General features: G+C 42.1%; 1 protein-coding gene across 3 annotated transcripts in view; it reads left to right on the forward strand.

Moving 5' to 3' along the window:
* The first annotated feature begins 1,253 nt into the window (after positions 1-1,253).
* SBNO1 (strawberry notch homolog 1) overlaps positions 1,254-14,373 on the forward strand; it is a 53,315-nt gene continuing 40,195 nt past the window's right edge. Inside the window, exons 1-4 of one of the 3 annotated variants that reach the window (XM_046639258.1) lie at positions 1,254-2,590; positions 11,025-11,156; positions 11,653-11,757; positions 13,137-13,449. In XM_046639258.1, coding sequence (XP_046495214.1) covers positions 11,025-11,156; positions 11,653-11,757; positions 13,137-13,449 — 550 coding nt within the window. In that variant the 5' untranslated portion in view covers positions 1,254-2,590. The remainder of the gene's footprint in view (positions 2,591-11,024; positions 11,157-11,652; positions 11,758-13,136; positions 13,450-14,373) is intronic. The other 2 variants (XM_046639256.1, XM_046639257.1) reach the window with 2 other exon arrangements.

The raw sequence follows: 14,373 nt of genomic DNA on the forward strand, positions 1-14,373 counted from the left end.
TCAAATCTCAGCTCAGTTATTTATCATTCTCTCAAGGAAGTTTTCTTTGAATCCCTAACGAGATCAAATTCCTTTATAACAGGTTCTGTTAACTTCTTTGTAGCATTGTCACAGTTACAAGTTTATATTTTGTGTAATTTTTGTATTATGCCCCCTAGACCGTAAGGGCATTAATCTCAAGGGCAGGGATCATCCCCTGCCTCTCTCTTGATTTTTCTTAAATTTGTGTCCCTAACCTCTAACACAGTACCTGGCACACAGAAGGAGTCAATAAATATTTGTTGAATGGAGTGAGAAGTGTAGTGTAAATAGCCACGGGGAAGTCAATACTGTGCCTGAATAGAGATTTTTCTGAATCATCGGGTTCCAGTACTATCTCTGCTCTGGGTGCACCCAGGAAGTCTTCCTCTTGCCTTTGACCGTCAGTACCTCAGTTCCCATCCTCTGATACAACTGCTACTTGTGTTGTCATTCTGAGACACTCTATGTGTATGTGCAAGCAAAATATATCATTATCGATTCTCATAGAGGTGCTTCATTCTTTTGAACAACTGTTTATAGGAAAACACCATAGTTTAGTTTACCTGAACTTTCTTCAAAGACAGTTAAGTTTTTTCCCATCTTTTGCTTCTAGAAATAGCGCTGCAATGAATAACCTTGTGCATGACATTTGTATGCCTATGTGCAGTTATGGTATAAATATCCACTGAAACACCATCTTTTACTTTAGTTCAAAGTAAAGACATTATGCAGAGACGGCAGCAAGAATCTGACTTGGATGTTCAGAAAGTACCCCGGGAGGGTGGAGTTTCTGTGTCAGACCTCCACTTCCAAAATCTGGTACTCATCTAGTCCTAACGTGCAACCAGAGTTTGGGGGCCACTTGGTAAGTGAATTGTTCCAACCACGCTCCGAAGACACTGATGCATTAACTACAACGTCTTCGATTTCCCGGCTGCACCCTTCCATACCTCCTTATCCTTTCATAATGGCACAGATTTGTACTTGCTTGTTTGGTCCACACTAGAGCACAAACTAGTTCTAGTGGATAGCAGTGAACAAGACAGATGAGGGCCTTGTTCTTATGGAACTATTTTTGTTATTTTTACCTTTATAGGTTTTTTTGTGTGTAAAAATTAAATGAAAGAGAGTAAGTAAAGTGATCAGTCAGCCATTTAAAATGTTTCCATTTGTACACACATACAAGACATATTTATGTACACAAATGCGAAGTTGGAAGGTTCATAATTATTCTTGCCATAACTACTTTTTTCTCCGTCTCCCCCAACATACTTTATCTTGAAGAGCTCACACTTTAACCTCCAAGTGTCCCAAAGACTGGGTTTGCTTTCAGCCCCAGACGAGTGCGACGCGCCGCCAGTAGGGGGCAAGAAGCACCAGGAGTGCCTACCACCTAAGCAACGGAGTCAAACAGCATTCTCAGAATGACTTTACAAAAGGGTTACCAAGAAGTTAAGTTGTTTATTCTGGGTTAGGGCATTTAATATAATAATAATAACAAAATAGAAGATGAAAATAAACCAGTGAGAGGTGGTAGCGACAGACCTATTCTACAGCAATCGTTGCTTGACAATGATGATGAACAAATTAACGTTCAGGTTACCGGGTGTGTGCAAGGAAAGAGGTGGTGAAGCTGACCGCGCTCACACTCCTCAGGATGTGTTGTTAATGGCAGTGGACCAGGGGCAAGCAACCGAGTCACTTGCAGTTTCATATTGAATAAAGCGCTTTGAGCGAGCCTAACAAGCAACGAATATGGGAACATTTTTCTCTGGGACAGACGAGGTAATCATGAGCTTTTCAAACTGACAGAGACGCCACTAGATAACTTCCTGGGCCGAAGCCACACACCCAAAGCCTTTTGAAAATAGCTTCGGGCCCCTCCTGGCACGACTTTCAAAGCAGGTGTGGGACGCATGCGCCCGACCCACCGGCTGACCTCCTCGTGGCAACCCAGAGCGCCGACCTTCTTCCCAACAGCCCGCGGGAGAGAAAGGGAGGGGGAAAGCACTCTCGCGAGGTCTTTCGAGCGCCAGCGGAAGCAGTAGACACGTGACTCTCCTAGGCGGCCTTCGCCTTCCCCCCTCCCCCTTCTCGGAAACCCGGCCCCCTCACCCCTCGCCCACCCCGGAGCCGCGGTAATGGACCGTTTGGGTTCCGGAATTTCCTAGGATCCAACTACTGGTACCGGGTCGGCGGGAGCCGGCTGAGTCCGTGCTTGACGGCGAAGGCAGGGGGGCGGTCAAGATGGGGGGGGAAGTCATCTTCCTTCACCTAGGAGGGAGGCGGGGCGGAGAGCGGCGCTGCGGAGCGGGTGGGGGAGGGAGGAAGTCACGTGGGGCGCGCGGCGCGCGCTGCGTGCGCGCGGCGCCTCATCCCTCGCCCCACCCCCTCCCCTCCCGGCGGGCGGGGGGGCTGGGGGAGGGGCGTCAAGATGGCGGCGGGGAGGTAGGCAGAGCCGGACGCCGCTGCTGCCGCCGCCACCGCCGCCTCCGCTCCGCTCGCCTCTGGTTCTCCAAGCTCTCGCCGCCCGGGAGGAGCTGTGCCGGCGTCGGATCCCGCGGGGAAAGTAAGCCCTTCCCTCAGCCCTTCTCTGTTTCCACACTCCCTCTCCCGGACAGACTCCCACTCCCACCTTCCTCAGGGGGCCGTGTGGGGCCGGGCTGGGGGGGGCGCCACCTCACCCCGGCTTGGGGCCTCCCTCGCCCCTCGCCGCCCCTTCGGCTGCGCGCCCGAGGCTCTGGGGGCACGGTCCCCGCCGCGCTCGTTTCCTCCGCCCGTCCGCACCGGGCCCTGCGGTGGCCGCGCGTGGGGCTCTCGGGCCCCGAGGGCCCCGCTGTCCCGGGCCGGAGGCACCCGTTTGGGCGGGGAGGCAGGGTCTGCGGACGCCGGCTCCGGCCCCGCTCGGTCGCCGCCTCGCTCCGCCCGCGTCACCTGCGGGTGCGAGTCCCCGACCCGCAGGAAAGTGAGCTCCGCAATCCTTCAAAAGTCCTGCTGCTGGAGGTCGCTCCCGGCCCGGCGAGCGCGGGGGGTGGCGGGGTCGCCCCGCGTCTGGACCGCGTCCCTGCGGTTTTCTGATGGCCTCGCTCCCAGGGCGGTGGGGAAGGTGCGGGGACACGTGGGGGCCACCTTCACGCCTCCCCCGGTGAGGAGGTTAATTTCACCTCCTGCGAAGCCTCTCTGCGGAGGGGAACGCGGTTGGGGATTTGCTTACTTGGAGAGTGTTTGGCGTAACGAGCATCTAAAGTTCCCCAAACCAGTGTGTGCTGGTGGTTTCCCAGAAGTGGTTTTGGGGTCGGTTTAACCGCTGAGGAGATTTGGATGTTCCTGAACCCTTGTGATTGTTTCTCTCCTGACCCTGGCTTCCAGCTCCTCCCCTTTCCACCCCGGCTTTGTGCTTCTGTTTGGTTAATGTTTGCGGACCACTAACTTGATCCTCGCACAGAGAAGCTCTTTCTATGTGCGTGCTGCGTTTACTGTGGGAAGCTTTTGTTTTGGGGAGTCGCTGGTTGAGAAACGTGGGAAAAGAACGGGCGAGAAGATGAGAGTCAAATAAAGCAACGTTTTTATCCATTGAATTGCGCAGCCAATTGTAGCCGCACCCGGAAGTTTGTACTGAACACGTGTTGATGAGGGAAGGGTAAAAACTGGGTCCCCTTTGACCTTTGAAAATTGATTATTAGCAGTTTATGTTGAGTTAAATGTTTCACGTTCTCCAGGCAACCAGAATTAGAGACGGAGTAGGGCTTCTAGAGAGTCAGCCAGGAGGGTCTAGAAAGCTGTCAAACCCCCAGTTGCCCTAGCGCGAATCGAGTTAACAGTTGCAGACACTTAAACCAGCTAACAGTGCAGAGGGATTCCATTTTTTCCCAGTTATTTACGGCAATCAGAACTGATTTTCGTAAGCGGCGGGGGAAGCCATCGTCATTGCACAAAAGATAGTACAGAATTTCTAGGATAAAAGACAATTTGCTACTGGTGCCTTGAGTGAGATTTTAATTTCTCAAGCAAGAGAGTGTTTTATTTTCCTGTTTGAAGAAGTTGATCCCAAAATTAACCTTACCAGAGAAGACGTCTTTACTTTTTTCCTCTGGCTTCTACTTTTTATTTCCCAATTTAACTTGATTGCATACAGTTGTCTTCAGAATTTTAAATAAATTTTACTTTAGTTGCTGGATAAGTTTAAAAAAGAGCACTTAGTTATTGGTTTACAATTCGTTCATTCATTCATTGAATGCTGTTATGTGTCAGGCGATTTTACATGTTTTAAGAGTTTTGCTGAAATTGCTATTTAAAAACAGGCAGTCTTGAGATTCTTTCATGGTTTTTTGAATGATTTGTTTACCTCAAAGACTTTAGCTACAAATACATTTTGGCGTTCCTTAGTCTCTAAATTGAGCTTTGATTTGAGACTTGCCTGTGAAGGAGGTGAACACTCAGATCTGAGGTCTGGTCTTACCAAATAACCCGACTTTTCATGAGGCTCTGGGTTCTCATGCTTTGCCTGCCTAAAGTTGATGTAAAGATACTTTCTGAGAGGAATTGCTTTCAGGTTAAAGAACCAATTGATCATCAAAATGATGTAATCCTAAAATTTGTGCTATTCCCTTTGTTTTTTGATGCTAATTGACAGATGCACTTTGATGTGGTTGAACTTAATTAGTATTAAGGATAAAGTTGGGATACCACTGAAATTCTGTAGATGAAAAGGATAGGCTCTTGAAGAGCAGGAAATCTATTTTATGAATAAAATGTACAAAGCTTATCAAATTAGTTTATTTCTTGGGAGGCAGTGTATAGCACAGATCAGTGATTTTCAGACCTTTTACTGCATCCCACAGTAGGAAATATGTTAAATTGTGAGTTTGTGTATGTATACACACAGAACTGAAAAACCCATTTCATGAAGTAATGTTTATCTTCTCTACATGCTCTGCACTAATTTTCTCTTCTGTACTGAAATATTTAAAAATACTGGTCATGATACACTCAATTGGTTTGACAACCCACTGCGTTGTGACCAGCAGTTTGAAAAATACTGATAGAGGCTTAAGAGTAGAGAATCTTGGAGGGATGTGATGTCAGCCAGGTTTGTAATTCTGCTCCAAGCTTGCTTTGTTGTTTCCTTGTTATACTTCATCTCTCTAAGCCTCAGTTTCTCATCTTTGACAAGAGAATAATGGGTTGCATTTATTCATGGGTTATCTTGAGGGTTAAGGAAACAGTCCGACCATATGGTAAATCTCAAGAGTAGCCATCTGAATTTGATCTGGTGATCAAGAAAGCGTCCATTCCCTCCCCCCCTTTCTTTCTTGTGCTTCTTTTGTAAAGCATTTTTGAAACTTTGTCTGTAATATATACGTTGCTTTGTGAATCCATTCTTCCTATAGGTTTTGCAATGGAGGATGGGTCATTTTACTGAGCAATTGCTCCCTTGAGAAGTAGGTGTTCAAAATACAGATTATATCTTTTTAGGTAAAGAAAATTCTCTAACGAACTCTTTTGTAACTGCCTTCTCTTCCTCCTGATTTTCTTAAGGAACCAGCACTCAGTAGACCCTAAATACTGTTGATCGACTATATCAGCTAAAGTCTAAGTGGATCATTGTTCTTCAAATTCTTAAACCAAGTGTCAGTCATCACATCTGGGCTGCATAAAAAAGCAAGGTTGAAGCTGAGTAAGCTCTTGTAAATAAAGAGAAAAAATCCTTTTTGTTATTAGTTGAGGCAGAGATACTTGCTAAGTAATATTATCTGTGCACATTTAAAGATGTCTGTCAGTTTCCTGTAGACGTGCTAACTGATTAACTGGACAAACTGGATGTGTGACACTTTCAGGTGAAAAGGGAGCTAGTATTTTATAGAGCTAATTTGGAGGTTAACTATTAAATAGATTGCCAACAAAGTTTGTTTTCTGGGAAATAAAATGTTGCATCAGAGATACGGAAGAAAACATTTTTTGGACATGATACTAATGTTTATCAAAGCAATAGTTAATAGCTAGAGGCTAATATTTATTCCAAGTAAATAGTATAACATTTAGTCAACACAGCAATCCTATAAGGTAGGTTCCATTTTTGTTCCCATTGGAAGATGAGGAAACTGAGTCACAGAAGTTATTATTTGACCCTATTATCCTACTAGTGGGTGATGTAGCCAATATTTGAACCCAGGTATTCTGCTTGACTCTGTAGTCTCCTTAGTCTCTGTGGTGTGCTGCCGCTGCTGCAGATACGTCCCTTGTATCTGCCTGGAGCTATAAAGATCTGCTTTAGGTCTCAACAAGAGGAACCTTGTCCTCCTTGATAGGTTTCAGTGTTGGTATTCTCCGTGGGAACTGTATCCTTTCATTCTGATTGGCTATTATTTCTCAGGATTCTCTTCCTGCCAAGGATGGCTCTTAGTTTCTACTACTGTGTCCTTGTTTCTTATTTATCATAGATGCTTTGATAGGTGTACTGTTTTGAAATAGGTGATGATTTCAAATGTATTTATGATAAAAATGGAACCTTTTTGTTGTCTATTGTTTGAGAATCACTCTGCAGTTAGTAACTTTTGGATTTGTTAGATTGCTACTTATTAAATGTCACCTGAGGTCTGTGAAATCTTTTGTAGACACATTGTAACACAGTGCTTACACCTAACAGTATTTGCATTTATCTTGTACTTAGTGGGTTCAAAGTGAAAGTGTTGTTTTCCCTCTCAGGAATAAATCTTACTTATTTGTAAAATAAGGTGGCGAAGACTGGATAATAGAACATTTTAAGGGCTCTCTGTCACCCTGAGCACTGAAATCCTGTGAGTCTGTGATAGTTTCAGAATAAGAATATGATTAAATATTAAGAGTTTTGCCTAAGGGAGTTAGATGGAGAATGGCATAGATGTTCCCTGTCTATGCCTTTTCCCCCTTCTCACTGCACAAAAGTGCAAGTGGAGAATCTGTGCCCAATTGGCTAAGAGAGAAAGGATCCCTAGATTTCATTTCTGTAGAAGATGTATGTAAAATTAAAATCTTTCATTAATAACTTGTAAAAGACCTGCTACTTCTACAGATGTTGTCACTACTAGGTCACTTACTCAGATCCGAGAGTCTCAAGTTGTTGTTTGATTCCTGTGAATTTTGAAAAGGTCACTGATAGTGTTGTTTATAACTGTTGCCATCATTTCTTTTTTTCTTGTTTGTTTTGAGGAAGATTAGCCCTGAGCTAACATCTGCCACCAATCCTCCTCTTTTTGCTGAGGAAGAGTGGCCCTGAGCTAACATCCGTGCCCATCTTCCTCCACTTTGTACATGGGATGCCTGCTGCAGCGCAGCCTGACAAGCAGTGCGTAGGTCCGCACCCGGCATCCGAACTGGCGAACCCCAGGCTGCCGAAGCAGAATGTGTGAATGTAACTGCTGCGCCACCGTGCCAGCCCCCCATCATTTCTTATCTGAACAAATTTCTTCCCCAAATTCCTCACTTCCATGATAATATTTTTGTACATTTTTTTATCTTTTCTTTTTCTTTCTTTCTTTTTTTTTTTGCTGACGAAGATTCACCCTGAGCTAACATCCATTGCCCACCCTCCTCTTTTTTTTGCTTAAGGAAGACCAGCCCTGAGCTAACCTCTGTGCCAGTCTTTCTCTGTTTTGTATGTGGGACACCTCCACAGAATGGCTAATGAGTGGAGTAGGTCTGCACCTGGGATCTGAACCCACGAATCTGGGCCACTGAAATGGAGTGTGCAGAACTTTAACCACTCGGACACAGAGCCAGGCCCATATTTTTGTACTTTTAATGCTCATTGTTCAAAAAATATATTTCAAAAAGCTGTCATGAGTTCAGTAACACTTTTCAATGATTTTTTGTTTCAGTAATTAGTGACGTTTCTGTACTTTGGAGTATAATTAGAGAGGGCTTGGTGTGCATCTAATGGGGTAATGGTTCCCTTGGCCTCCAAGGGTTCTGTGGTTCTGTGGTCTATCGCTGAGGAGTCACTGGTTTAAAACAACGTACTTTTGTTTCAAATATAAATAAATCATTATTTCTAATATTTACAAACAAAGATGACATTTTGATAGTCTCTGGAGTTCTATTACTCTAGGTCAAGATTAACCATAGCAAGTGGGCCAAGACCCTGTGTTCCCACAGGTCAGTGGTCCTAGTGAAGTATTTTATGGATTGAAAGTGTTTTTAAAGCATTGTGTTAGCTCTCTTGGTACTTGTTTGTGCTGTGTACTAGGATGATTTGTAAAGTATGGTCAACTACGTATTAGAAAAACGGATCAACTTAGTTTAAAATCCATGTTGGAACGTTTCTCTTATTTGTGTCCTCTGTGTCCAAGTCCTTCATAAAATTTCTATCTTGCTCGGGGCCGGCCCCGTGGCCGAGTGGTTAAGTTCTCGCGTTCTGCTTCGGTGGCCCAGGGTTTCACTGGTTCGAATCCTGGGCGTGGCGGACATGGCACTGCTCATCAAGCCACGCTGAGGCGGTGTACCACATGCCACAACTAGAAGGACCCACAACTAAAAATACACAACTTTGTACCAGGGGGCTTTGGGAGAAAAAGGAAAAATAAAATCTTTTAAAAAAAAATTTGTATCTTGCTGATAATGCTCTCTCCCCCTTCCAATTTTAATCTCAGACTATCATTTATTTCGAAATTAAGTGTTTCAACTTCACAGGTTACCAACATTGACTTCTAGGTCTGCTCATTGGAAAGACAATGCCTGGGTTTTGGGAGTTTGAATAATCTAGATCTGGATGGGTGGCCTTGGGCAGGTAATTTAAGCTTTCTGAGATTGAATTTTATCTCTGAAATTGTAGTACTGTCTTTTGCGGGGTTGTTATGGGCTCGTGTCACTAACACTGTCAGGCTCATAAAAGATACTTAGTCACTGTCAGTTCCTCTTCCCTTTCTCCTTCCTGCTCAAAGTGTTTTCTTCCTTAGGCTTTTTTTCCTTTCTCTGAAAAACTTTGGGGAAATCTCTTTTGGACTATCTGTACTTGCTCCTATGTTTTAAGTAGCAAGTCTGCCCTTAGTTTCGTTTCTGGATGTCTGTGGTTTCCACCTTAAACTCATTCCTGTTCCTGTTAGAACTTTCTAAATGATTCACGAGCTTATGTGACATAGACCTACCTAGTAGAGAATTTCTCTGTTAAATACCGTGCTTTCATCCAAAACAGTAGTTCTTATGTTGGAAGTCATGGTCATAGTATTGTTGACTAACATCTTTCTTTCTGTAGGACATAGTGAAACACTGACATTGAATTCTATCGCAGTCTGAGAACAAATGGACTAGTTGAAAATTAGTGTATTATTTGTGTAACGTGAAATTAGTTTTCTGAGAAAAACAAGTGCTGGGGCCGGCCCCATGGCTGAGTAGTTGAGTTCAAGCGTCCCGCTTCAACGGCCCAGGGTTTCACTGGTTCAGATCCTGGGCGCAAACGTGGCACCACTTGTCAGGCCTCGCTGAGACGGCGTCCCACATGCCACAACTAGAAGGACCCGCAGCTATGTACCAGGGGGCTTTGGGGAGAAAAAGAAAAAATAAAATCTTTAAAAAAAAAAAATGTGCAGTCAGATTTCCCATAAGTATGTTTGTATATATATAAATAGGTTATTTCAGATAAATTAATGAGAAAAGTTAAAATTGAGAAAGCTCTGTGAAGCTTTTTCCCCCTACAAAATGGATAAAAATCCGCTTTGGTGGTAGAATACTTTGATCTGGCTCCTAAGAGTATAGTTGGAAAACCCCAACCTAAAATGTATTTACTTGCTCCTAAAAAGATGTCTCCCCCGCCCACCCCCCAAAGTCCATATACCTCATTTTTCAGGTCTCCTGTGCTCAACTTTCAAATTTCTTTTACTTTTTTTTTTTTTGATTTTATTTTTTGATGAGGAAGATTGGCCCTGAGCAAACATCTCTTGCCAATTTTTCTCTTTTTGCTTGAGGAAGATTGTTGCTGAGCTAACATCTGTGCCATGTTCCTCTGTTTTGTATGTGGGATGCTGCCACAGCATGACTTGATGAGCAGTGTGTAGGGGGGTGCCCAGGATCCGAACCTGCAAGCCCTGGGTCACTGAAGTGGAGCATGTGAACTTAACTATACTCTACTGGGCTGGCCCCTCAACTTTTATTTTTTCACTTTCTCCTGGCTTAACTCTAATCATCCATCAACTCAGGGTCTTTTGTTTGTGTGTTTCATATTCTCCCTTCTATTTTAAGTTTTTATTTAAACTTAGTCTCATGGACTCTCCTTCCTAAATATCTTGGAGTCCATTCCCCCTTCTTTCTCTCCACACCCTGCCATTACAGCACATCATCTCTCTCCTGGTCTGCTGTAGCAGTTTCCTAAAACGTGCCCCTGCCTCTGGTCTCATTCTCCCTATTCTCAGTTTGTTTCCTCACTGCCGTGAGGTGATCTTTATAAGTCAGAAACCTGACTATGTCATGCAGTCCTCTATCTGAAAACCCTTTAGTGACCCTCATTACCCACAGGATTAAGTGAAATCTCTAGCACGGTATACAAGGCTCTGGGTGATATCTTCCTCATCTCTTGCCATCACCTACCTGAGCCTCATATTTCTGTTCTAAGCTTTCTTACCCATGTTGAATTACTCCAACCATCATTATTAAGGAGTGCCGATGTCTTTCATGCCTGCATGAGTTTGAATGCACTGTCCAGAAGATCCTTGTGCACTTGATTTCTTCATTGAGACTCAGCTCTGCTTTCATCTTTGTGACCTCTGTCCCCAGGCAAAGTTCAGCGTTTCTTTCTCTGTTCCCATAGCATTTTGTAGACAGGTACTTGTGGTGTGTTTTACCTTCTTCTCTGTTCTTTCCATCTTAATGTGAATTTCATGGGATCAGAGACTTTCATCCTTTTTGTCTGACATGTAGCAGGTTCTTCATAAATATTGAATGAATAGATTTGGTAGAAAAGGTTGGTTTATATTTAGAAGAGAGTTAATTGTCGTTTTAAGTTTTATGTTAATATTTAATATTTTGTTCTAAAGATGGTGGAGCCAGGGCAAGATTTACTGCTTGCTGCTTTGAGTGAAAGTGGAATTAGTCCGAATGACCTCTTTGATATCGATGGTGGAGACGCAGGACTTGCCACTCCAACACCTACCCCTCCGGTTCAGCAGGTAAGAGTTTTCTACAGCCTCTGTAAAAAGTAGGTTTGTCTTAATTTTAATTTCTACTTATGGAAATGGGTTTTATTAAGCCTTAATCTTAAATATACCTTTGAGTGTTATTTTTATATTATTAGTCTTCATTCATGAGGTGGAAAATATTTGCAATGAAAATCAAGACATTAATTTCTGCTTTGATATATACGTAAGAGATGAATTAGAGTTATTGTGGGAGGATCATTAACCTCTGTAATAGTTGTCTTTGTACATTATAGAAACATTTTTATGACCTTTCACTATACACATTGTCTGAATTTTAGCACAGTTTTGCGAAGATGTTATGCTTGCAGAGATTGTTGCTTTATACCTAGTATCAGTGATTTTACATTCCATTTGAATGTAAAACTTGACTCTTTGGTTTTAATAAAATAAATACATCTCTTGTTCTTGAAACAGAATTCACTGCCATCATTCCTTATTTCCTTCTCTGATGTTGTTTTCTCTCCAGTCAGTGCCACTTAGTGCGCTAGAACTAGGCTTGGAGACTGAAGCAGCAGTTCCTGTCAAACAAGAACCAGAGACGGTGCCCACTCCAGCACTATTAAATGTTAGGGTGAGAATACTTAGTTTTGACATTACTACTAAAATAGTTTAGGATTGTAGTAAGAAAATAACCTTGAATATGAAATAGTTTTATCTCACTAGTTCTGCTTTTTGCTTCTTCTTTCCCAATATCCTACTCTTGCCTCCTACTTTGTAAAACATTTATTTTACTCTTCTGGTAGTTATGGTGATCAAAAGATAATTAGGACAAAACAGGAAATTTTTGGAGTTAGTTTATTGCAAGTGATATAATTCATGAAGTAAAAATGAACTGCATACTATCCCACTACACCTTTCATTTTTACTTATTTCGGCTTTTGTCTGTTGGTATGGTTTATTTTGGCTTTTTGTCTGTTAAAACAGCTTTTCTGTATTGGTATATGTAATTTTTATGTGATTGTAATTGTGCTTTAAATATGGAGTTCCTCTGACCTTACCTTAAACAAAGCTATTATTACCTTAAGCCTGGTGGTGTAAAATTATTGGATAAACTGGTTAACATTTGATAACTTACGATAAATTATTATTGAGAGTTTTGTTTAAAAGTGATTTACTTTGTTTAAAAGTAAATAGTAATCTAAAAGATTCTTCACGTAGTAGTCATGGAGAAATAAATAGTTTGAGGAAGAAAGAAAGTAGAAATAGACTTAAATTTATAAAAATATCTCAGTTGTACCTTAGTCGCTTGTAGTCACAGACATATTGTTATCCTCAAATCTTGACTCTTTTTTTTTTGCATTTTCGTCCAGCTTGTAATGCTCCCACCTCAACTATAAAAAATAAGGTGCTTGGAGCTTTGTCTGAGGCTCAAAGGTAGCCCCCACATGCTCACCTAGTTTTGTAATTTACCAGGCTAGGTCTTTCCTGTGACCCAAGAATTTAAAACTGCTTGGTGATTTTTATCTTGTTAAGTTCTAAACATTAGTGTAGTCTCTGTGATAGCAAATGAAGCGTTGGACAGGAATCATAGAATGTTAGAAACAGAAACTGTCCTCAAAGAGACTGGGCCTCCAGAGGTGAAGCGATTTGCTTAAGGTTATCTACCTGGTTGAGGCAGTGCTGGGATTAGAAATCCTTTCTTTTCCTAGTCCTTGTGTTATGTGGGTTACTGTACATCACAGCTTGCTTAGCATAGTCCCATTTTATGCTTGCTGTCCCTGACAGTTATGAAATGTCACACTGCTGCTATCCCTTCTTTTCCTCGAAGTGGTGTGCTTTAACTTGGTAGTTTATAGCTAATCATATTTAATTAAAAATGAAGTGCCAATTGTTAGGTAAGAATAGAAGTCACTTTAGAGTTTTAAATGGCCTATTGTGTTTATGGGCATAGGCTACATTACAAAATGAAGCATTTTGCAGTGGTGTGACGTGTATGGTTTTCTTTTCTAGCAGCAGCCTCCATCTACGACAACGTTTGTGCTGAATCAAATAAATCAGCTTCCGACCTTGGGATCTACAATTGTAATGACTAAAACACCACCTGTAACAACGAATCGGCAAACCATTACTTTAACAAAGTTTATCCAGACTACTGCAAACACACGCCCTTCAGTCTCAGCACCAGCAGTACGAAATGCCATGACCTCTGCACCTTCAAAAGACCAGGTTCAACTGAAGGATCTACTAAAAAATAATAGTCTGAATGAACTCATGAAACTGAAGCCACCAGCTAATATTGCTCAACCAGTTGCAACAGCAGCCAGTAAGTCTGTTTTGAGTAGTGTCAACTGTCTGCCTTTGGTAAGATATATTAGTGTGTTCTTAAGGGTTTGCTTAGGTCTTAAAAGAACTGGGCATGAAAGAAGTAATAACTGCATGACTCTGTACAGTTATAGTGTTTCTATAGTTCAAGGGAAGCAAACATTTAGAAGCCTTAGCATTTGACTTTGAAATGAAGTGTAGAATTATCAGGTGGCTACATTAACACCGTAAGATATCAGTGTTATGTATTGTGAAAAACCAGTTAACGTTTTTCTCAGTCCTTTAAATCGTTGCTTCTCAAATTTTATGTGCCTATGAATCACCTGGGGATCTTGTTCAAAAATAGCATCAGGTTCAGTCGGTCTGGGGTGAGGCCCACGATTCTGCACTTCTGACAAGCTTGTTGGAGGTGCTATAGCTGGTGGACCATACTTGAGGTAACAAGCCTTAAACTGATACTTTGCTGCTTTAACTCTGACTTTTCCACTTTTCTGATTTAGCCTGTCATTGACTTCATTGCTCGTGGGTTGTTGTGTTTTTACTAAGTTCTCTTTTAAAATACACAGACTTTCATTATGAGATAATTCATTATAGTTCTTTGAAGAGTGAGCACCCATAATACTTTTTTCTAATGAACAGCTTTCTTGAGATAGAATTCACATACCATAACATTTACCCTTTAAAAGGTAAATGGATTCACTGGATTTTAGTATATTCAGAGCTGTGCACCCATCACCACTAGCTAATCTATATGCTTTAAGGATAGGTGTAGATTTAAAGGGGAAAAGCTCAATAATCATTTGGTTACGCCTTTTTAAGAATTCACTTATGCACAAAGAATGTAGATTTTATAGTTAGTTTTCCTTCTCTGGACTGGCTATTTTTGTTATTCATTCAACACATATTTATTGAGTACCTATTATGT

This window comes from Equus quagga, chromosome 15, assembly GCF_021613505.1.
Source record: "Equus quagga isolate Etosha38 chromosome 15, UCLA_HA_Equagga_1.0, whole genome shotgun sequence".
Taxonomy (NCBI): domain Eukaryota; kingdom Metazoa; phylum Chordata; class Mammalia; order Perissodactyla; family Equidae; genus Equus; species Equus quagga.